The following is a 25051-nucleotide window of genomic DNA, read 5'->3' on the forward strand; positions in this document are numbered from 1 at the left end:
ATGCAACATTACTGTCGGTGGCCAACACTCCCTGCCGGAGTAACAAAAATCAGATGTAGTTTCAAAAGCCTGTATTCTCCACTAACAGCATATTGGGATTTTAACATTAAAGTGAGGCTGTGTCATTTTTGAAAGCAAAATAACAGATTGTTCCTTTTAACAAATGAAAAGTTGAATTCATCAGCAATAAAACACACCGTTGAGGTTGATGCTACAGCCTTACTTCCGCTGGCCTCTCTGAAAGCAGAGCAGTGCCTATTCTCATTGAAATGTTAAACTATTTTTTTTCCATTCCAATTCATTCAACTCTAAATTTATCAATTGGCATCTGCTAAATGATTTTGGTTTTAGTGCATCATTCTCTACCGTGCTACACTCTTTCACTTTTTTCAACAACAACACAAATATAATAATTAGGGCTGTCAAGGTTAATGCGATAAAAACGCCTTACTACAAATTAATTTTAACGCCACTAATTTCTTTAACGCAACTTGCGACTTTTAGGTTGTAGCGGGTTCAGTTTTAAAGCTAGAGTGAAGGAACTGGCATCATATGAAACTAGAAATCCATTGGTACCATGTCATACTAGCTTGTCGCGAAGGAGGTTAAATAACGCTCCTAACTTGCGCTAAATTTTTGTGGGGAAAAACTGGCATGGCGATTTTCAAAGGGGTCCCTTGACCTCTGACCTCCAGATATGTGAATGAAAATGGGTTCTATGGGTACCCACAAGTCTCCCCTTTACAGACATGCCCACTTTATGATAATCACATGCAGTTTGGGGCAAGTCATAGTCAAGTCATAGTCAAGTCAGCACACTGACATGCTGACAGCTGTTGTTGCCTGTTGGGCTGCAGTTTGCCCTGTTATGATTTGAGCATATTTTTTATGCTAAATGCAGTACCTGTGAGGGTTTCTGGATAATATTTGTCATAGCTTTCTGTTTGTAATTGATTTCCAATAATAAGTATAGACATACATTTTCATAAAGCAGCATATTTGCCCACTCCCATGTTGATAAGAGTATTAAATACTTGACAAATCTCCCTTTAAGATACATTTTGAGCAGATACTAAATGTGCAGTTAATCTTGATTATTCATGGACAATCATGCGATTAATCACGATTCAATATTTTCATAGATTGACAGCCCTAATAATATTTAAAAAAAATAACTCATACTCCATACCTTTAGGTTATAAATGTGGCATGAATACCATAAATACCTCCAACATGCAAATGTTTGCATCTGACGACCAGTTGAGAGAACTGAGAATAGATTATGTTCTGCTTTTCAGAGGGGCTGAGCAAATCTATAGGTCTGAAATGAACTATTAAAGATAGGCTCACTTTAAAGAAAACCTCACATCTGAGTAACACTCCGTCTAAGCTTCTTCTATGCAATGTAACAAACTACTAATCAACTCTGCTTGATGCTGTTTTTTGTCTGTCCTGTGTTTTCTTCTTCTGTGCTCCTCTCTGTGTGCTGTAGGGTAGTGACATGGAGCTTTACAAAACAATACAGTTTATATCAACTCTGCTGGAGCAGGTGAGACCTTGTTTTGCTTTAGGAAGACAGCATGTGGTGATCATTGTAGATTAAGAAGCAGGTGTACTTCATTTGCACTTTTTCACTCACATTTTCTTCTCTCAGTCTCATTTCTTCATGCGTGCATCTAATTTCATAACTTTACCTTCCAATGCTGGTCACATCAGGCCCATGTTGGCCACCTATGTATTATCCAATCATGTCATTCACTGTGGATATGATAGAAGTCCCTCCCCCACAGAAGTGTGAAAATGATTTCTTTTGTTTGGACATCATTTAAAGCAAAGTATCTGAGTTTACCCCTTTTTTGACACTTAGTTTATTAGAAGATATTAAAAAAAAATAATAATAATTACACATTACAGCAACATCATTGTCATGCAGCAAGACATCCACAACATCCACATCACAATCATTATATATTATGGATTATGGACAGCAGCTTTATGCAGCTCTACAAAATTTGCATATAATTATCCATAATTCGCAAAGCAGACAGCAGAAGTAAGGTAAACAACCAGCCACACTCCTTATTCCAACACATTTTGAGGGTACAAAGTTTAAGCCTAATTGTTCTGGTTTTTTTTTTGGTTTTTTTTAACATAAAACAGTTCAGGTTAAATGTATTTCTTATTGTACTGCAAAATATTACAGAGATATCCGTCCGCCTGTCTGTGTGTTGTAGAGGTACTCGGCGGTGTCTCTGCGCAGCATCACCACTGAGGTCCTGAAGGTGCTGAACGCCACTGAAGAGCTGCTGCTGCTGCAGGGGGCAGAGGGAGGAGACGGCCCCCGACTCTCCAACACTTCGCTGCCCCCAAACACAGACCCCAAGAAACTAGATCAACAGTTCTGTAGACTGGAGGAGAACGTAAGTTCAGCTTTTTATTATTTATATTTATTTATGTATAAATGCTGATTAGATTTTAGCTGATGATGTTTTCAGTGTGCAGTAACATTATACTACAGACCAGTTTTTACATTTTAACAGTAGTGGAATGTAACCAAGTGCGTTTGTTCAAGAATGTTGTCTTGACTTTTTTTGTTTTTCCTACTTACTATACTATGACTTTTTTTCGACATATTATGCTATGACTTATTTTTCCAAATACAATACTATGTTTTTGTTTTTGTTTTTATAACATACTATACTATGAGTTTAAAAAAAAATTTGACTTACTATATTATGATTTTTTTTCGACATGCTATGACTGGGTTTTTTTCGGACCTATGACTTTTTTTTAAACATAATATACAATGACTTTTTTTCAACATACTATACTAGGACTTTTTTTTCATATTTCGACATATTATACTATGACTTTTTTAATTTTCCCACGTACTATACTATGACTTTTTTTCATATTTCGACATATTATACTATGACTTTTTTAATTTTCCCACGTACTATACTATGACTTTTTTTTATTTTTCAACATACTATACTTTGACTTTTTTATTTTTTAGACATCCTGTGTTATCTTTTTTTCGACATACTGTTACTGTACTATGACTTTTTTTATTATACGAAATACTATACTATGATTTTTTTTCCAACATACTATAATATGACTTTTTTATTTTTTGAACATACATACATACATAGTATATAGACTATATAGTATGTGGAAGAAATAAAAAATGTCATAGTATAGTATGTCGAAAAAATAAGTCATAACATAGTATGTTGAAAAAATGTCATAGCATAGAATGTCGAAAAAAGTTATGGGATAGTATTTTGAAAAAATTGAAAAAGTCATAGTATAGTGTGTCGAAAAAATACAAAGTCATATTGTAGTATGTCAAAAAAAGTCATATGTCGAAAAAGTCATAGTATAGGACCTCAAATCAATGTATAGTATGTCAAATGCAGAAAACAATTAGAAAGTCATAGTATAGTATGTTGAAAGAATGTGAAGAGTCGTAGTATAGCATGTCAAAATATGAAAAAAGTCATACTCTAGTGTATCGAAACATGATGAAAAAGTCATAGTATAGTATGTCCAAAAAAAATAAAAAAGTAATAGTATAGTATGTCCAAAAGAACAAAAGTCATCTTAGAGTATGTTGAAAAAGTCATAGTTTATATAGTATGTTGGAAAAATAAAAAATCATAGTATAGTATGTCGAAAAAATAAAAAATCATAGTATAGTATGTTTAAAAAAAGTCATAGTATAGTATGTAGACATTTTTTTTTTAAATCATAGTATATTACGTTGAAAAAAAGTCACAGTATAGTATGTCAAAAAAATAAAAAAAGTCACAGTATAGTTTGTTGAAAAAAAAATCATAGTATAGTACGTCGAAAAAAAAATCATAGTATAGTACGTCGAAAAAAAGTCGTAGTATAGTATGCAGAAAAGATTTTAAAAGTCATAGTATAGTATGTCGAAAAATGTGAAGAGTCGTAGTATAGCATGTCAAAATATGAAAAAAGTCATAGTATAGTATTGAAAAAAAGTTGTGAAGAAAGTCATAGTATAGTATTGAAAAAATATGTGGAAAACGCCATAGCTATTTCATAAGAAAGTCGTACAGTATGCCCAAAACTATTTATATCATTAAAACATGTCACAAAAAAAATGTCATAAGCTGTGACTCACTGGTGGCATGGCAAATAGTGGTGCCTCGAGACTGTCGTGGGAATTACGCTCTGTCATCAATGCTAGTGCTGTTAGCTAAAGTTAGACATTTCGGTGGACAACTCAGCAGTTCAATGTGGAAGTGAGATGGCAAAGATATTTCTTTATTTGTGTGCTTTTCCTGTGTGGCCCTAAATTATATGCTGGCTCCTGAAATTGGCGGTCATCAAAACTTTGAGAACCATTATGGTAATTTACGGATTCCATAATAAACTACACAGAATCCCACTATGCACCTACAATGTGATTTAAATTCCTGCAAACGTTAGCAAACAACCTCTTTGGACAAATATACATATTGAAAACAAGCTACAAAACCTGATACCTCGGAAAATGAAGTTTAACAATTTTGAATATTTTTTAAGGGCCTTAATTGTTGCTAAATTGATTGATCAACTTTAGATGAGTTAGATAATTGCAATTAGTCCTGTTTTCAATTTAAATGACCATGTTTTGAAGTTAATGTTGTGTTGAACTGGACATGCTGCAGGTTTACATGACAGCTGGAGAGGTGTACGGTCTGGAGGCAGAGCTGAGTGACCTGGAGACGTGCGCTAGGGGCATTTGCAGCAATACGTCCGACATGGAGCTGTCCTTCCTGGAGGAGCAGGTAGCATCAGCAGCTGCTAAGGTTCAACAGTCTGAGCTACAGGTGGGTTGAAGAACAATGCCCATTTTCAAATTTCATACATGTTATTCCTACAGTCTAAGACGGTCCAAAAAGTAACTTGAACTTGAACAACTCTGTCCCAAAAACTAGAGTGCTAAAACTCAAACTTGTGATATCATAGTGTATAAAGTGTGGCGCTGCTCCAAAGACAATGAATGGGGAGAGATGTTCTAGATGACACTGAGAGCACCCAGGGGAGTTCTAAGTATATTGAAACATTTTCTGTTTCACAAATGACAACACTATAATAGAATAAAGCTCATTTAGGTATAAAAAAGACAACAAACAATCTGTGGGTCCATAAAATCAGTCTCCTATTCATTGTCTATGGAGCAGCTCCAGACTTTATACCCTATGACATCACAAGTTTGAGACATACTTTCTCTGGTTTCTGGCTTTGAGAGAGAGTAGCTCATGATCACAAATATTGATTGAACTTTCCTAGGCCATGGAAATAACATATTCGAATTAGGGCTGTCAAAGTTAATGCATTAACGCAAATTTGTTTTAACGCCTCTAATTTCTTTAATGCATTAACGCAACTTGCGATTTTTAGGTTGTAGCGGGCAAAGTCTTAAAGCTAGAGTGAAGATACTGGCATCATATGGAACTAGAAAACCTAGAGAATCCATTGGTACCAGCCATGTCATACAAGCTTGTTGCAAAGGAGGCTAAATAACGTATTTACACTAAATTTTGGCGAGGATAAACTGTCATGGCCATTTTTAAAGGGGTCCCTTGACCTCTGACCTCAAGATATGTGAATGAAAATGGGTTCTATGGGTACCCAAGAGTCTCCCCTTTACAGACATGCCCACTTTATGATAATCACATGCAGTTTGGGGAAAGTCATAGACAAGTCAGCACACTGACACACTGACAGCTGTTTTGGGCTTGAGTCTGCCATATTATGATTTGAGCATATTTTTTATGCTATAAGCAGTACCTGTGAGGGTTTCTGGCAATATTTCTCATACATTTTGAACAGATAAACAATGTGCGATTAATCGCTGTTAAATATTTTAATTGATTGACAGCCCTAGTTTGAATTCTTAATTTAGGTGGTGTTCCCCTTTAAGAAAGTGTCTCCTGTTTTTTATTAGTAATTAGAATACTTTGTGATGAGTTTATAAAAACACAGATTGGCCTGCAAGTACAGTGACAACTACAGTATAACATCAGTCTGATCTTAATCAAACATGTACTGTGTTACTTGTTTGTGTCGTTTCTGTTCCAGGTTTGTGACATCTCGGCCAGAATTGCTGCTTTGAAGAGTGCCGGCCTCAATGTGGAGACACAACAGTCACGCTTCACTAAGACCAAGACCATTCCCTTTATGGTACCTGTTTGCATTAATATACATTAGATAGATGGATGGATGGATGGATAGATAGATAGATCTAGATAGATAGATAGATAGATAAATCATCAGTGTAACTACCACAACATTATGTGAAACACCTTGTGCAAGAATAATAAAAAAACTTCACGTCTTCTTGCAGCCCTTCACTGTGGACTCATCAAGACAGCGGAGGAGGCGATTACCTGCACCACCAGTGAAAGGTAAGAAACAGTGTGATAATTGTCTTAGTATACTATTACTAGTTACTACAAGATAGTATAAACAAAAATCAACAAACATGAAATGATGCAATTCCAGCATAAAACAAACTTAACTGTTAAAGTGTAATATGTTATACTGTTTAATACTAACAGGAAATCAAACTGGGAGTCTACAATTAAACTTCACTAAATGTTCTTTCAAAAGGATGCAACAGCTATTTATTTTAGTTTGCATACTGTTTTTGAATGTACTTCATACTCATAACCTGCATAGATTTAATATGTAGCATTATTTCGATTTGACTGGGTAATCTTTGAACAAATACTATGAGTTGTTTGTCAAGTAAACGGCAGTTACCGCCACAAATTGCTGATATTTATGAAATATCCACCTATTCAATAGGAAGTTTGACTTTTATTTTTTATTATAGTACCTATAATATAGTAAATCACTATGTATATGGATTACAAATAAATGTGTAATTTTCTTTTCTCCATTTTGTTTGATTCTCTCTCTCAGAAGACAAGGAGGAAATCTAAATTATCGAGCCAGGACCTTTGCCTCCAACACAGCAGTGCCTTGACCTAGTCACCCTGCAGCCGACAGACCAGTCCCATTCAGATACCATTTGCCTTAATTTTATTTTTAGACTAAACATGCCTCAAATAATACGGGACACTAATACTGTGTGTCACTGCAGGAAACTGTTGATTCTCGTGTCATCTTATCAAAATCTACAGTAGATAACTTTATGAACTACTTTATTAACAGTTTTAAAAATGTATCAGCATTGATCAATCTGGTGAAGAGAAGGAGCAGGTTAAACCCTCAGTTAACTAGAAAATAACCAACGTTTGAGTTTTTTAGATTTCCAAAGAGTGAAATGATTACATTATTGTATTACAGCATGTGAAAAAAAATCCTATTTTTTAAATTATAATACTTTTTATAGACTTCATTTGAACATCATTAGTTGTCCATTTAACTTGCAGACGAATAAAGCTATACAAATACTGTACAGTGACTAAAAGACACTAAAACCTGCAATTTACAGTTTTACCGTTACCATATTATAAATATACAGATTACACATACGTGGGAAAAATTATAGCATGTCAGAAAAATATGAGACTACTGTATCATGTCTAAATAAATATAGACCTGTATTTTTCAGTTTTTGTAAAGTTGCAGTGTACATTTTGTACAACAAACCAATCAGCAAATATATTGTTTTCTGTCTTTATTAAGTAAAAATATGTTATGCACCGAGGTAAAACTGTGCACCCTGTTTGCTCCTCAGATGAAGGTGGAATTTAGTCTGTATTTTTGAGATGAGGATATGACACCTAAATATGACATTCCTCTTTGTGAAGGTGGTGTGGGAACACCACATAACAGCCGTCTTTGAGAGGAATGGTCTCAAAACAAACATTCAGCAGTGACACCTCCAGGGTTGGAAATTAACTTTTTTTCCGCCTGCCACTGTGGTGGATTCCTAAATCCACTGGCTACCGATTGCCATGGTTTTTTTTTTGCTGGTGAGTGAAGAAAATCGAGCAGCCACTTGCATATTTTACCAGCATTTAGCTGGTGGCTGGTGATAATTTCCAACCCTGGACCCCTCTCGCTCTTTGTGATGCTGCATTAACAAACGAGTGACCTGAGCAAAGTAAATAGCAGTTTTTAGCTTTTTTACATTAGGTATGCTTCATCAAGCTAAACTGTAAATATAATATTCTGTAGTTACATTTTCCTCACAGAGGTTTGGCGTTTTCCTCTCTGAACACTCAAATTCTGTCCTTAAAATGAACTTGAGCAGCAGCTGAATGGAAAATAAAAAGTCCTTCACATAGAGAGGTGATGTCCCGCCCCTTCCTGTTGACCCCATGGGACCTTATTTTGGAAGAAAAATGTACGGTAGTCAACGGCGAGAGACAAATATTTTTTTGATCCCGTTTGAATTGCACCATGAATCACACATGTGTTTGTCAATTTAAAACAGAATTTTGCAAGTCAAGACAGTCACAGTATCATTTAGTTTTGTGTGAAACCGCTCAGTGAACCACATCTCTCGTCTCGCACAACATACGTCACCAACACTAGCTAGCTAACTTAGCTATGTTCCACGCACAAATGTAACGTTATCTTAGCTGATGTGTTTTATCCAGCGACTCCTGAGGCCTGTACTACGAAGCGAGTTCAACACACCCGTGGTATCTTCCCGTTAACTGGCTTCACTAACCCTAACAACCGCGATCTCGCTAAGCGGTCCTATGACGGTGGTTATCAGCGGTAAGTCAACCCAGGGTTTCCCCATCTGCCTATGAGCGTGTTCGCATAAAAGCTGCGCTGTTTGCAGCATGTGACCAATCACAAATATGGACAAGTCTGCTGTCAGCAGAGCGGCATATTTTACAAAGGATGAGCAAACTATATTAGACAAATACTAAGAAGTTGAACACATAAGCCAGACTAAAAGTGGTAAGTAACACAGGTGAAGCTGACAAATGCAGGAAGGACAGCTGGCAAAAGAAAAAACTGTGGACATGTGAATTAACACTGACTTCTAATCATCCAGAGCATGGGTAGATCGGACTATAATTACTTTGTATGTTTGGTTAAATTAATATAATGTTTATAGAGTAGAATAGAAGAATTTAACTTTATACAGCTGCATCCCCGATGTGTGAAACAGACTTGTTAGCAAATAAGAAATAAATATAATTATATATCATAAAGCGGTAAGCAGGCTTACTTTCATATGCCTGCATTTGTCAGTTTAAACTGTGTTGCTTTTAGTCTGGATTATGACTAATTTGTTTGTCTTTGTGTAATATTATCATACGATCTGCGCACCGAGCTCTGATTGGTCAGTAGGTGGTGCTTTTATACGAGTTGATTACAAACAGAACCTGCTCCGGGATAAGTTACCATGGCGATCAACCCCGGTAAGAAGTGAACCACAGTCGTAGGACTGAAAACACAGGGTTAACCCTGAAGTTAGCTCGCTAACCCCAAATCCTGCTTCATAGTACAGGCCTCTGGTCTTTTTATCAGCCGGGAAGCGAAAGAACAAGCGAGACCCGTTGCTGGTGTGAGTACATCCCAATACGAAATACACAGGCATCGTAGCTCCAGAGAGAGAGAGAGACATCACTTACATGACTTTTGGGTGTGTAGTCTTTCTAATTACATATTTTCAGTCTTATATTTCAACAGTTTTACAACTACCTGTGACTGTCTTGACTTGCAAAATTCAAACGTGTGTGATTCATGGCGCAATTCAAACGGGATCAAAAAATATTTGTCTCTCGCCATTGACTACCGTTCACCTTTTCTACGAAATGTGGTCCCATGGTGGTCCACCAGAAAGGGTGGGACTTCGCCTCTCTATAGAGATCCAGCTCTGTCCCAACGCCTTCTGGGAAACGTAGTTCTGGTCAGCTCTCTGAGACTAGGAAGCGCTCCCTCTGATCAGGAACTATGAATCCTTCTTTCTGGTCACTCTCTCTGCTGTCTGACATGACAAAAGACTGTTTGGGGTCGATGACCACCGTGTTGTCCTTGTCCTGACCAGGAGCCTCCACCTCAGCATAAGAAGGGTGACCGGAGCCCCGCCTGAACTTCATGATTGGCCAGCGGGTCGGCCGCCGCTGAGGGGGGAAAAAAAGGACAGAAAATTAAAACACAAGTGGGATTGTTCAAAGAAAATTTGAGAGATCAGGATTTCAGCTTCTATTTAGAGAGCTGTTTATGGGAGAAAAGCAAGCAATTTTGAAGCTGAGAGAAGATGGAAAATCAATCAGAGCCATTGCACAAACATCGGTAATAGCCAGTACAACCATTTGGAATGTCCTGAAGAAGAAAGAAACCACTGGTGTACTGAGCAACAGACGTCAAACCGGTAGACCAAGGAAAACATCAGCAGTTGATGACAGAAACATTGTGAGAGCTTAAAGAAAAACCCTAAAACAACTGTCAGTGACATCACCAACAACCTCCAGAGGGCAGGAGTGAAGGTATCACAGAACACTTCGGGAACAAAAGTACAGAGGCTACACCAGAAGATGCAAACCACTCATTAGCAATAAGAATAGGAAGGCCAGATTGGAATTTGCTGAAAAGTACAGAGATGAGGCTCAAAAGTTGTGGGACAAACTTTTATGGACTGATGAGGCAAAGATTAACCTTTACCAAAGTGATGGAAAGGTAATGTGTGGAGAAAGAAAGGATCTGCTTATGATCCCAAACACACAAGCTCATCTGTGAGACACGGTGGAGGTAATGTCATGGCTTGGGCTTGCATGGCTGGAAAAAAGCATCAGACAAGAAGAATGCAAAAGTTTGGGGATGTCAATGGGTCGCAGGCTTGATGCAGTTATTGCAAGTAAAGGAATTGCAACTAAATGTTAAGTATTATTCACTTTAATCTATTTTAAGTCTATCTGTTCCTATACTTTGGCTCACCTAAAAATTTGGTGTTCCATTACAAACAATGCTATCTTCTAAGTTGTGTAACAGATCTAGATGTAAATACCTGGAAATAAAAGCTGAAATCCTGATCTCTTGTCTCCTATTCATCTTTTGATGTCAAACCCAAATATTTTCAGTGTACAGCAAACATTAAGGAATTGGCCTCGCTGTTCCAATGGTTTTGGAGGGGACTGTATACATAAAAGTACACAGCACATATTACTTTTACGCATTTTAAGATGTATGTTTCCGCTCTGCTAAATAATTTAATTCCACTGTTGGGGATGAATCTATATTAAATTGATGTCCCTAACCTCTCCAACTTCTCTAATAAAATGAATGGGATAGTTTTGAAGTGGGTATGAGGTATCTATCTACAGTAGATGGCGGTCAGCACACCCCCAGTTTGGAGAAAGAGACAGGAGTACCTGCACGGAAGCAACGCAATGTACTGCTGTGAAAGGGGGCAGCAGCAGCAAAATGTATTTTAGCCACCGTCATCTACTGTAGGTAATACACTGACTATGGATAAGTACCTCATACAACCCCACTTCAAAACAACTGAACTATCCCTTTAAATTGCATAGGGAAATCCAAATTAAAAACACAAGGAGTGCTTTGGGAAGTCGTTCTATCAGGAGAGTGGATTATAGTGTCACTGACCTCCATGAAGAAGAGGCTGGCACTGGATGTGGGGTGGTTGTACATGTAAACAGACATAAGGACGGCTGCTCCCATGATGACCATCACCATGACGATGCCCGCCAGCAGACCAGTCTGCGGCCGCTCATCAATCTCTCCTGTGGTCTCCTGGTCTCCTGCTGTAAAGAGGTGGTGTTGAGACTCTCAGTGATGCTATTCATATTTATAGACTTAAAGCCACTATGTGTAGAATTTACATTCCCTCCTCAGATACAACTAGGGGACCCTCGAGATAATTAGGCTAAAAAACACACATTCATGCAGATATTTCCATTTGTTTGACTTCTGCCATCAGAATAATTAACACTGTAATCACAAACATTTTACACATAGTGGCTTTAACTATCAGATCAAATGCAATTAGGCAAGTTTTGACAAAAATTGACTGCTGAAATATCATGTACCAATAATAAAAATCAGACACACAGTAGGTTAACATGAATTGACTTACGTGCTTCATTGATGTGCAAAGAGATGTTTGTGTCATCTAGAGAAAGAAAGAAAAACATGATATACTATTTTAAATGTGTTTTGCTTTTTTAAATCAATGTTTAAGAATTGTTGGAAAAAAACACTATTTCAAGTGATTGACCATGTCCAATTTTACTTTAATAGAGAAGCTTTTTGAGTTACTATCGGAGTAGTTTTTAAAGCAGATCCTGTAACTAACGTACATTTTTACTGATCTACTGTTGTGTACTTGACTACAAGTGAAATCTCATAAAGTGCTAATCTTGTTGGTTCCCCATGGGCATCACAAATTGGAGCAGTGTGGGGCCATTTGCAGTGAACAGTCAGTCACCTAAAAAATGTGCAATTTATAATGTAATTCCCTTTTTTTCCTCTTCAAGTTATCCAATTCAAACTTTCTCCTCTTTGCCTTTTGAAGTTAATAATATTAAAAACATCCGAAAACGTTCAAAAAGACATTTCAAGATTAACTTTGGGACTTTAGCGGTCCCTTATATTTTTTATAAAAATCAAGTACTTTCCGTCTACCTAAGCAGAATACCAGTAAAGTAACAGTGCTTCTGTTTGAGTAGGATGTTGTATTATTTCAGCTTACAAACAATAGCCACCACAACCAAAAATAACAGCCCTCCTATATTCTGACTCAACCAGAGTGACACACATACATTGAGTCATCCTTCAGCAGCTGAGGACACTATGCAGTATTTAACATGGCGCTGTATACACTCAGCTAGGAGCTAACAGAGGGCTGGGAAATAGCTGACCACTTGACCCTCACACTGTCAGACTTTACACAAAACACTGGGCGTGGATACCGTGCAACAAACAAGTATTATTCATGAGATGGTAAAGACACCTGCCTTGCCCTGAGCTGTAATCTGTCCTAAATTACTTTTAACATTAACGACTAAAACTGAAATTCATTGACGTTAAGCTATCAAGCAAGATGATTCTATAAAAGGTAGTGGGACGACATTAAAAGTCTTATAATATATACTGCTGTTTTAGAATCAAACATACACGTCTTGTTTACTACAGATGATTTGAAAGCATCTTGCCAGCTTACCTTCTGCAGGTTTGCTGGTTGGAGGCTGTGGAGTGGATATTATTCTTGTGCTGCTGTGTGTTGAGGGGTTGGTGACGGTGGACGTCTTGCTGAGGGGGGTGGAGGTCGTGCTGGAGGTCCTCTGCTGCATTGTGGTCGCTGTAACAGGAGTGGTCGTACGTGTGAGATGGCGAGATGTGGTGTTTGTGACGTCTGTCATGCGGAGACACCGGGGATCTCTCCTCTGGAAAAACAAACATCAGTAAACTCTTGTGCAGACAGACGCAAGAGGTGCTATGTTGTGACTGAGTTCTAACTTTCTCAAGTTTACTGAAATGCAAAAAATAAAGAGAACCTCATCCGGGCAGCCGAGGTCGACCCAGTCCTGCCGGTTACGATCGAAGCCACTGGAGCATCTGAGAAAGACAGTAAATACTGTTAATGTGTACTTGTGAACTGTGTTGACAAAGCGTTTTAGGGACAAGTCTCAATTTTACATAACCAAATGTTATTTAACACTTTTGCATCCAGCAGATGATTTTTTTTATACTTATTGTTAATTTGTAAATTGGTTTCGTCTTAAAAAGGGATATTTCAGAGTTTTATCAAGTGTATCTTGATACAATACTCATCTTCCCCACATTGAAAAGCTGTAATTGTTTCTCCTCTGTCCACACTGGCTGCAAAGAGATCCTTTCCCAAAACGATTTCAGTGTAGGTGACAGAACCCAGAGTCCTCATTCTGAGCAAAAATGCATTCAGCAAAGCTAAAATGAGGCTTCTGAGTTAATCCCCCCCCCCCCCTACACAGGGAAATCAATTTAGGAAGGGATCTCTTTGCAGCCAGTACTGACAGGAGGAACAGTTACAACGACCAGTAACTCTCAAATCTTCAAAAAAATGTGAGCCCATTCTTTAATGTGTAAACCATTTTCTGTAAAAATCCAGTAAAATCCATTATATAGTATGTTACTTTTAGGGCGCTTTCACAAGTCAACATTTAAACCCTTTTTAATCAAACTCTGATGCGGTTCGTTTGGGCAGTTGTGAACGCAGCAATCGAACTCTGGTGCGGACCAAAACATCCGGTCCGAAACCGCTTGCAAGAGGTGGTCTTGGACCGTTTCCAAGTAAACCAAAACACAGACGGTCTGTGCGGGCATTTGTTGAGAAGGACACAGGTACACGACAGGTTAACATGAGTGGGAGAGGACAGAAGCCTGATGTTTGCTTGACATCTGGGCCAAAGAAAACATACAGAATATGATGAAGTCCACAAAAATAGTGACGTTTATGTCATTGAAGATAAACTGGAGGAGAAGGGATTTGTGCTAGTAGATTAGTGCAGAGTCGAAGTGAAAACACTTTGACAGCAATATTTCAAAGTCCGAGATTCCCTGCATAGGAGTGGCAGCTCTCGAGATGAAAGAGATAAATACGCTCCATCTTACACGCCCCTCAGCAAATTATTTTTTTTATTTGATCCGCTTTGATTTGAACACTGTGAAACCGAACCAGACTAAATAGAAAACAAACCAAAAGTATCAATTTAACTCTGATTCGGACTAGCCAAACGGACTATGGCTTGTGAAAGCGCCCTAAGATACAGTATGTTTTGATTAAATCATGTGATCTAAACAGATAGTACAACTGAAATCATCTTACACAGCACAATAATCTGTACTGTTCCCCCAAAAGTCTATTCATGTAATTTTGTATGCCATTGGTTACCAAATTTTTGTGTCTTATTTAAAAAAAAAAAACCACTACGATTCTTGAAAACTGTGTAATTGCAACCAAACTTAGATATGAGCACACATTAACACTGTGTATTTCTGAAAACAACAAGTCACTTTAAGGAGGCACTACAACAAAATCATAAATTTTAAAATCCAGTGGTTGAGTCTGACTCATCTGGAATTTTGCAAAAAGATTTAGTATTTTTCATATAATGTCTGCCATCAGCTAAGGTTGTTTCTCTCTTTGTATTTTAATGCAGCTCTGAATTCAGATGAAGGCTAAACATTCCTGACGTTTCATTTCATTAAAATAAATTTAGTGGGAATGTGCAGTCTTGAGATTCTGTGTGCTTTCCAGTTTACCTTTGTAGCCGACTGCACCAGCTGCAGTTAAAGCCAATCTGAGAAGTGACACATGGACCGCAGCTGGAGAACTGGAGACAGGCTGAGAATAAAGAAAACAGTGAAGAGTGAGGAGGAAGAGATGGCTTTCACTTCTGTGATTTGAACTTTAATGCAATTTTTACAGTTCATCCTGCAGCGTAGAGCTAACATGCAACTGCTGCTGATCACAAGCTATTCTTTTTTTAAGATACAAAAGAGTAAAAACTGAACAATTCAAGTGTAAAATACATTAGTGTAAAATAAATGTGATTGGTAATATTAATTCAAAAACATATATACACTGACAGAGAGCATTATACTGAATAATAAGTACTTTTACTTTTGATACTTTAAGTATATTTTGCGGATAATACTTATATATTTTTACTTAAGTAAGGTTTTGAATGCAGAACGTTTACTTGTAGTGGAGTATTTTCACAGTGTGGTATTAGTACTTTCACTTAAGTAAAGGATCTGAATAATTCTTCCACCACTGCAGATTAGGTTACTGATGATCCAAATATACAGAACATAGATGAGAATCTGTGTGTAAACTGTGTTTTGCCATTTTAGCAACACATATCTTTGTGTACTTTAATCAGGATTAACTTACTCGGGAGAGGCAGCATCTCCACAGCTGTAGAATTGGAGATTTTGGACTTGAGGATGTCGACTTTGTGATACTCATAAATGGTTCTCCTCCAGACATCTGGAGCATGTCAGAAAGGATATGATGTTGTTAATTACAAATGAGATCCAGTGTTTTGTTTCATAAGTTGGCTGGTAAAAAAAATATGGTAAGGAAATGTATTATTTCAACACCAAATGTGTCACTCACTGGGGATCTGCTCTATCTCATGAAGAACCACAAAAGCATCCGACAAGCCCACTTTGACAGGATGATTCTCGGTGCTGATGTCGTTGATGTCTAAAGGAATCTATGGAAGAAAAGCTTAATAATTAAACAAATTTCACATTAACGGAAGAACATGAAGAAGGGAAGAAATGTCACCTCTTTGTATGCAAAGACGATCCGTCCGTCACTGTGAAGAACGGCCTGGAAGGTGAAAGTTCCTATACTGATGTTGTCCTGGAGGTGGATCCGGTTCCACTGAACCACCAGTGCCGTGCCTGCACGGTAGACATACATAAACATTCACATACATTTAGTATAAATAGTCTAGAGCACACCCACAAACAAAAAGCCACAATTGATGACAGCTGAGTGAAAGGATGGTCTCTCTTACCGTTATCAAAGTAAAACACAGTAGAGTTTTTGGACAGACTTGGGTCAAGATTCGCCATTAGAGGGGCGATGTACTGAGTGGCTGTGAGCATTCGGTGGATTATATCTCCAGTGTAAATGAAACCTGTGAGAGGAACAAACGCAGAGGTTACCATCAATCATGTGTTTGCAATGTAGGGAGACATTCACAATATTCATTTCAATCATTTATGAGATATGAGACAAAAGGCACCTCCCTCCGACCTACTAGAACTCACACACACAAACTGCGTTACTCACAGTAACGTCATGTTTTCTGTTGTATTTTTGCAGGTTGATCTAGTTCTTAAATTTCTGTTGTTTGAAAAGAGATTCTTAAAGGTGCTAAATGTGAGATTGTGAGCATTTCTATTGCCTCTGCACGTCTCTCAATATGGCGACAGCTGAGCCGGCGGCTCGTAGTTAACGTTGCTAACAGTGAAAACAAAGGCAACACTGCTGGCAGAACTAACATTGTTAACCTGGGGGGGAACAGGAGGGTGGGTACAACACTTCTGCAACGGCGCCGTCGGTCAGGACGGCGTTATGAGCTGTAACTTCCGTATGAGAGCAGTGCAGCATTCATTCTCTGCTCAGGTAGACATTACTCCTCTATAGCTTTACATAGCAAATAGTTTTTTGCTGATATATTAATGCTCTGGATATTGTATACAGCACCTTCAACTTAAGCATTTTGTTAGGGATGGAGATTTTTGCTGGAGATGGAGAAGTTTTATAGAAATAGATCCACACCATAGAAAATACTAAAGTTATAGTCTCTTAAAGCAGCGCTATTCTGCTGTCAAATATATTTAAATAGTGTTATGCACTTAGATTTTGGCCTACTGTTACCCAGGTATGCACTGTGCAGTTGTACTATGAAGGGAAAAAGTGAACAAAAGTATAATAAATTCATATAATGTAGCTCTAGTTGTAGCTCAAATTAAGATGATATCATAAACTACTTTGAATACAGATTGGGCCTCATAACTCTGAGCTCTCAACTTCTAAAGAAAAGACTTTTGAAGTTAAAGACTTACCTCCAGTTGCCACTGTGATTTCTTTTAGTATATGTCCGTAGAAAGGGAAGTCAAAGGAAAGATTCACTCTCTGGAAATGAAGAAAGGAAAAGTGTAATGTCAACTGTAAGTTAAAGATGGTCAGCAACCACTTTCATATACACCGACAACTAGATATGCATCAAATGCAATTCTTTTGGCCGATTCCGATTTTCACGTTCTTTCTTTCTTTCTAAGACCTATTATTTACAGCATACACAAACATTTTTGTAACTTTACTTTTATGGAAAACTGAAATTCAATTGTATGTTCATAATGAAACATTGGCTATTAACTAATTTACATTTTCTCCAAAACTGCACCAAGTTACAGTAACTTCTCTCACTCAAACAAATCTCAAAATTAAAAGGTACAGTGTGTAGGATTTGGTGAAATCTAGTGGTGTGGTTGTAGACTGCAACCAACTGAGTACCCCTCCGCTCACTCCTCTCTTTCTAAGACTGTGATAACGTGAACCGTCGAGGGGCAAAACTGTGGCAACGCCGTTCGCCTCACTGAGAGGCCATCCTTACCATAATAACACTACTTTAGGAGCAACGGAAGTCAGACGGTGGCTGGCGGTACCATGGTTTTGCACACGTTACACGTTGAAATGTTACACACTGTTCCTTTAAAGTGCTCCAGGTTAATAGACAAATAAAATACAACTTAAAATGAATCACAGTATATCTCACATTTGCAACCTTTATGTCTTTTTCACTCACACTGAAGAACTTCCACACCGACGACATGATGTGTGTGTTCTAATCTGGTGCTTGTGTTCTCAATTCAATACATTCATAAAGTGAACTGTTATAAGCTGATCAACACTTCGTTAATATAATGTCTAAATAACTTGAATATCAAAATTTTGAATATTTTTAATGTATTTTTTTCATTCAGGAAAGTCAAAGTAAATATGCAAACAAAAAATAGATTGCCCACTGAACTTCTTCTACATGAGATATTTCATTTGGATAAAACACGCAGACTGATGTCATACCTCGGCTTGTCTGTGGGTGCTGGACAGGAAGCCGCAGACCTTCCACTCATCCCCTTCCATCTCGTCGATGTTCACCCACAGCTCTTTACTGGCAGCGTCTCCAGAACCGTAGATTTTAGATATATAGTAGGCGTGATCAAAGTCCTGTCCAAAAAATGCAGGGATTGAAATGCGTTAAAACACACAATAAATCAGTATTAGGGACAGAATATGTGAAGTGGAACTAAATTTGAATTAATGGGGTTCATGTGGGAATAATAAAAAGTGTACTTTCATGCTGGTGAGGCTATCATGTTTTAGCTTAGCACAATTTTTTTAAATTTTTTCGGACAGATTACTGACAGGTATGAAAAGTAAAACAGATAATGCTCATCAAGCAAACATGATGAGCACCAAAGTAAAAAATAACACTGAATTTGTCTAATTTCCATAATATTATTTCTGGTTCCAAAGAGGGGAAACGCTATACCAAAAATTTATTAAATTCAAATTCAAGTCATGTAATATTGTCCAAATCCCTTTTACTCCCAGGAAACTAAATTCTAGTTGTTAATTCATAACGTTCATCAATATCAGAACCGCTTTAAAGGGCGGGTCTATCTGCGTTCTGTTGCGTTTTTGAAAAATGGAAACACCCACTCAGCCGTTGCGAAAAGCAGTGGCGTAGGCTACTAAACTAAGCTAATCGCAGCTAATCAATAAAGTCATGAATAATGTGATTGCTAGCAACAGCTGAGTCAAAGTTAGCTGTGTTAAGTTTGGAAATAACTGAAGTGGTTTCTTCTGATTTTTTTAAGTGGGGTTGTATACTCCTGTATTATGGAAGGTAAAATTACTGCATTTGTGAATGTAGTCTGGTGGCTTTGAAGAAAGTGATATAACGGCGAGGTCATTTTATCTCGCAGAACACAGGAGTTGCTGGTCTATCGCTGCATCGATCGGTTTCTTTGTGTTATTGTGTGACCTTTGGATCCACACAGTAGTTTTTAGAAGGGCTGGGAAAATATCATTTTGACACTAAAACATAAATACTTTAACAAAAAGTTGAATGTTTGAATTTTAATACATAAGGAACACCACTGGGAAGAGACATAATATGTTAAAATAATAATAATAATAATAATAATAATAATAATAATAATAATGGACCCTCCCTTTAAACAATGTTCACCCATATTGTCATATAAGACCGAGACTTCTCACCTCAATAGTTTTTGAAGGTTTTGCCCTGTTTTATTTTCCAAAAGATAAATATGTTTTGCAAAATAAAGTTACATTAAAAAGTCTGGTCTTTGTGAAAGTTAAACATTATATGCAGAGAATTTTATAGCGGAAAGCTTCAGCGAGAATCTCGCCCACTTTCAAACAACTGTTACCTAAATGTCCCGAACTACCGTCCTATTAAAAGACTAAAGGGAGACGTCCCTGCAAAGTCATTTTCAGTTATGACTTTAGTTCCTAAGTTTTCCTTCATCTGCTGAACCTCTTTTCGGTGTAAATACAGTAACTTTACCACGATCTGTGTAGAATTGTCGTGTCCCTCCTCCATCAGCAGGTCTGGATCGGATTCCTCTGGTTGGTGCTGGTCTCTGTAGTGGCCCCTCTTATCTGGACTCCTCTCCCTGGGCTTGTTGTTCCCTGCGACGACGTACGACCTTCCCTCTGGAGGAAACAGCCCCTGTGTGTCAGTACGGTACACTCCTGAGGAATCAAACAGACGGACATAAGTTACTGTTTTGATAATTTCGTTTGCTTACTGTGTCTTTTCTTTGAGTACCATCATTATATTACTAACAATAATATCAAAATGTCTGAAATTTGAGCTGATGCCGACAAACATCCACATTTTAGAGCACTTTTAGGAGGCTACAAATGTATTTAAGAACAAAAGTAATTAAGATCAAAACAAGATTATTTTGTTCTGTCACAACTTTAACAGTTTATGCCTGTAAATAGCCAAATACTGTCATAAAAATAAAATAATAGTGCTAAAACAATTGGTTGATTAGTTGATCAACATAAAATTAATGTACAGCATTTAATATAAAAATAATTGATTGATTACTAACATTGTTTAAATATGCAAATGATGCATTCTCTTATTAAATATGTGCTAATTTGAAAACATTTCCAGAACAGAAATCTGAACATTGGATAAAGCCAGGTTCGAGATTCTTGTTTCATTTTGTTTTACACATTAAAGTCAAAGGTTTTTACAGAGGGAATATTGGTTCTCTCTTTGCATCACTCCATAAATCAGAAAATACTGTCAACAGCCATAAATAAATCAATTTTCACCATGTTTTTAGGAATAAAATGTTCAATAAATCAGGCTATGAATGATATATGAACAAACCTGTTTGTTAAAACCATCAGAATATAGATAGGAATGTACCTGGAAAGTTTGGTGTTTGTAAATGCTACTGAAGTGGAGCTTTCTGGCTCAGAGTTGGAGAGAAAACGGCCTTTAAAGATATTTACTCTAAAATTACATAATTTTGCAAGACACTACTGAATAGGGTAAAAAAACCAACTCGAAAATAGATATCACCATGAAATTTCCCTAGTTGATTACTTACATTAGGACATTGTTTTTTGTATTACAAGTTTTTTTTAATTTTATGTTTAAATATGCAAATGAGGCTAAATTTGGTGAATTTAGAGGAGAAATCTACAGACACAAAAAGACAATGTGTAGTAAAATAAAAGCCTGAAATGTGTATTTTGGATGTTTTCTTTCCACTAGTCTGAAAGAAGACATGTTATGGAAGCAAAATAAGCCAAAATCTCAAAATTGATCAGTGCATGAAAAACAATGTTTGTGCCTGGGGTGTGAAAATGTAATATCTTTAACAAAAGACCAAACAAGTTATTTGAAGACGTCACCTTGAAACGAAATCTTGATTTTTTTCCCATAGTTTTCTGGCATTTTATAAGCTCAAAAACCCCTTAACAAGCAAAACATCATTCAAACTAGAGCTGTAACTAAAGATTATTTTCATAATCAATTAATCTATAAATCTATATCTATCCACAAAACATCAGTCAAAAGTGAAAAATGGCGATCACAATAACACTTGAGCACAATGTGAGGTCTTCAAATGTCTTGTTTTTGTCCGACCAGCAGTTAAAAAACCAAACATTCACTTTACTATACTGTAAGACCAAGGAAAGCAGCACATTTTCACATTTGAGAACTTGAAACCATTAAATGTTTGGCATTTTTGCTTGAAAAAAGAACTCAAACGATAAATCGATCAAAATAGTTGCCAATTAATTTTCTTTTGCCTAATTTAATTTTTGCAGCTCTAATTCAAACACATGAACTTAAATTTTTCAGTTCCAGATTTGAGTTCACAAAGACACCAGATATATGTCAAGCTACATTTTTGGGGAAGTCTGTATAAAAGGCAAATGTCTTCACTTCGTATAAACATCTTGTAGCTTCAATGAAGATTTTGGAAAAAACACTGGCACACAACATATAATACTGTGTAGAATATTCAGACTATTGCAACAACCTTAGGGGGAAAATAAATAAGGGAAACTGTATGTTAAGGGCACGTTAGATGTGGAGAATACCTCAACATCTCAAACATCAGTAAACAAACTCCTGCATCTTCCTCCCACATGCAACAGGGACATAAACAATTCCCCAGCGTGGGCCATGTGGCAAACCATCAGTCCCGTCAGTCTGCCCCTTCTTCCAGTGACAACAGTGCGTCCTCATTTTTCTTTTCACAGCAGAGTGAAAGCATGCTTCACATTCTTCACACCAGCAGGTCCAGGACCAGGCATGTGAGGCCGGACAGCCGTGGGTGTTGTGTCTATATTTCTATCACATGGTGGCCCTGTGGCTGCAGAGGCCTCCTCCTATAACCCTCCACCAGTCTGATGTGGGCAGCGTACTGATGCTATCTGTAGTAGTACCAGGAGCAGTGTTATTGGTGATAAAAGTAGTAACTGTAGAAATAAGCTCAGCCAGTGATGTTGCAGCATAGTCCACGGTTTCCTTTTCACTCAAAATAAACAAAAGGTTCCACAGAAAACCCACAAATCCTGACACAAACAAGGTAAAAACCCTGACTGTTGCTGCTTCAGAAACACACCTGAGCCTGATTACACCTTAGTTAGACTAAAATCAAGATTCTCCACCTAGTGGTCGGAGGTGTTAACACAAATAAACACAGGTAAATCATATTTACACAGGTAAATAACACTGTAACGTTACATAAAACTGAAAAAGGCTCCTACAATTACAGGACTTTAAAATGAATGATTTATTTCCCCTGGTATTTGAGGTTAAAGAGAGTATTATGAGTCATTTAAATGATACCACTTAGCATCCCAATGTGGTCTAAATGTGTCCAAGATTTGTCATTCAGCCAAGCACAAAACACAAGGGGAGACTCTGAATAAGCCTACTATTATTTTTTTTATTTTAAGTGATTTATTATTAAAGGGGAAAAAAAAAAACATTTTGAGAGCTTGGAGTTCAATCATACTTTCAGACTTTCCCCTGTAGCTTTTACTTTTTTTTAAGGATCTGAATACTTCCTCCACCATTGATTTATTGATTGATAATATATTAAAACGCTTGTAAAATGTAATACTTTTCAACAGCAGTGGAATGTAACTAAGTATATTTACTTAAATCTTATACTTTTACTCTATACTCCATTTTAAAAGTAAATATTGCACTTTTTACTGTCCTACTTTTATTTGACAGCTTTAGTTACCTTGCATATTCAGATTATTAATAGAAAACCCCAAAAAATCAATACATTATGATGAATTAGCAGTACATAAAGTACTTCAAATTAGCTCTACTTTTACCAGCTACAACATTAAAGTGATGTATACATGCTAATTATAATTCAATAATATAATGTGTATTATTCTGAAATGGGCCATTCTGCAGATCAAAATATCTGCACACATTTCTGTAATTGATTTGCATATTCAATCCGAAGATATATTGGTATTGAAATAGAACAAATCATATGTTTCAAACCAATAATACATTAGACCTATGCATAAAATGTGATAATTATATATATAAAATTATAAATATATATATAATTATATATAAATATATAATTATATATATATATATATATATAATTATAAATACATATATATCTAAATATATATATATATATTTAAAAAAAATCAATAACATAGAATGGTGCAGTACCAAAATCAGAGGAAGTAACTTATATAAAAAATACAGAAATATTACCCAACCTGAAGTGATTAGCTTTTACTATTATTTGTTGTATTAGCAGGTTCAACAATAGACACATTTTATAACTTACCATAAGCAGATTTGAGCTTCATGAAGCTGATCTGTAACTGGAAAACAATAACCAGTCCTGTAATGAGATTAACTGTCTTGGTCAGTGTCGTCGCCATCCTTCCTCTCAGTGCGTAACGCGCATTGTAGAAGCGCAAAGAAGGATGATTTGGCGCAATATGAGTTTGCGCCTGTGACAAGGATGTGTAAGTTACTGGTGAAGTTAAAAAAGTAACGCACTCGTCTAATTAAAAAGACAAAGAAAAGGAGACGACGCAAGTTTTACTATTAATGTCGCCTGACGTGAAGTTTGTGGTCACGTTGATGTCCATGTTAAACTCTCAGGTTGTCCGCAGACCATCTTGTGCGTCACTTCTCTCAGGAATGAGACGCAGCTCCGTGATGAGCGCCTGGACCAAAACGGTGCCTTCAAGTGCTGTCGTAATTGTCACAATTAAGAGACCAAGGAACTATTTGTAGTACTAATAACCAGTGGCGGCGGGCCAATAGAGGGCGCTAGGGCGCCGCTCTCCCTGAGTCACACACAAAAAAAAACATTACTACTACTACTACTACTACTACTAATAACAATTATATAAATTGTCAATATTTGTGTTTTAAATATGGAATGCACCCAGTAATGTGTGTACTTTGATTATAATGTGTAATTTGATTGTAATGTGATTATATTTTGTATTAATAATCTGAATCTGTAAAGTAACTAAAGTTGTCAGATAAATGTTGTGGAGTAAAAAGTCTAATATTTCCCTCTGAGATGTAGTTGAGTAAAAGTAGAAAGTAGCAGAACATGGAAATACTCAAGTAAAGTAGAAGTACCTCAACATTGTATTTAAGTACTTAGTTACATTTCACCACTGAGTACATTTTATACTGTTGTCTTTTTTTAAAAGCATTATTAACTCTTCCTGTTGGAATAAAATAATTAATTATTTAACTGCAAAGTAGTAATGTGTTTTTGATACCTTCACTTTTTTTGCATTAAATCATACCGGGATGTTTGCTGAAATTGATTGGATGTGGCACAGCCCTACCTAGAAACATTTCCACCAGCCGCCGCTGCTAATAACACACTATATTACAAGTAAATGTGCTGCATTGAAATTGCCACTTAAGTAAACGTATGTAACTATGAAGAGGAAAATTTACTTGAAGTATCCATTATGCAGAAA

At 36.8% G+C, this 25051-nt stretch overlaps 2 protein-coding genes across 8 annotated transcripts in view; one reads left to right on the plus strand and one right to left on the minus strand.

Moving 5' to 3' along the window:
- si:ch211-106h4.9 (rab effector MyRIP) overlaps nucleotides 1-8233 on the plus strand; it is a 42696-nt gene extending 34463 nt beyond the window's left edge. For 4 of the 5 annotated variants that reach the window (XM_037787922.1, XM_037787921.1, XM_037787919.1 and 1 more), the window contains 6 exons: nucleotides 1493-1549; nucleotides 2235-2420; nucleotides 4683-4844; nucleotides 6100-6201; nucleotides 6365-6425; nucleotides 6946-8233. In XM_037787922.1, coding sequence (XP_037643850.1) covers nucleotides 1493-1549; nucleotides 2235-2420; nucleotides 4683-4844; nucleotides 6100-6201; nucleotides 6365-6425; nucleotides 6946-6965 — 588 coding nt within the window. In that variant the 3' untranslated portion in view covers nucleotides 6966-8233. The remainder of the gene's footprint in view (nucleotides 1-1492; nucleotides 1550-2234; nucleotides 2421-4682; nucleotides 4845-6099; nucleotides 6202-6364; nucleotides 6426-6945) is intronic. The other variant, XM_037787923.1, reaches the window with a different exon arrangement.
- Nucleotides 8234-9624: 1391 nt separating this feature from the next.
- On the minus strand, nucleotides 9625-24273 carry si:ch211-106h4.6 (plexin domain-containing protein 2). Of its 3 annotated transcripts, none has more exons than XM_037786380.1 (14): nucleotides 23884-24273; nucleotides 20079-20266; nucleotides 18566-18709; nucleotides 17545-17614; nucleotides 16488-16610; nucleotides 16253-16371; nucleotides 16079-16178; nucleotides 15854-15949; nucleotides 15220-15301; nucleotides 13473-13533; nucleotides 13139-13361; nucleotides 12053-12088; nucleotides 11563-11717; nucleotides 9625-10079 (listed from the first exon to the last, which is right to left on the minus strand). In XM_037786380.1, exons 1-14 carry the CDS (start codon nucleotides 23978-23980, stop codon nucleotides 9867-9869), a joined length of 1707 nt encoding a protein of 568 aa, XP_037642308.1. In that variant the 5' UTR covers nucleotides 23981-24273; the 3' UTR covers nucleotides 9625-9866. The 3 variants fall into 3 exon arrangements, with proteins under 3 accessions (XP_037642308.1, XP_037642307.1, XP_037642309.1); XM_037786379.1 differs by having other exon boundaries at nucleotides 11563-11720; nucleotides 23884-24272; XM_037786381.1 differs by lacking the exon at nucleotides 23884-24273 and adding an exon at nucleotides 22148-22674 and having other exon boundaries at nucleotides 11563-11720.
- Between the last annotated feature and the right edge of the window lie 778 nt (nucleotides 24274-25051).

Source organism: Sebastes umbrosus, chromosome 12 (genome assembly GCF_015220745.1).
Source record: "Sebastes umbrosus isolate fSebUmb1 chromosome 12, fSebUmb1.pri, whole genome shotgun sequence".
Classification (NCBI taxonomy): Eukaryota; Metazoa; Chordata; class Actinopteri; order Perciformes; family Sebastidae; genus Sebastes; species Sebastes umbrosus.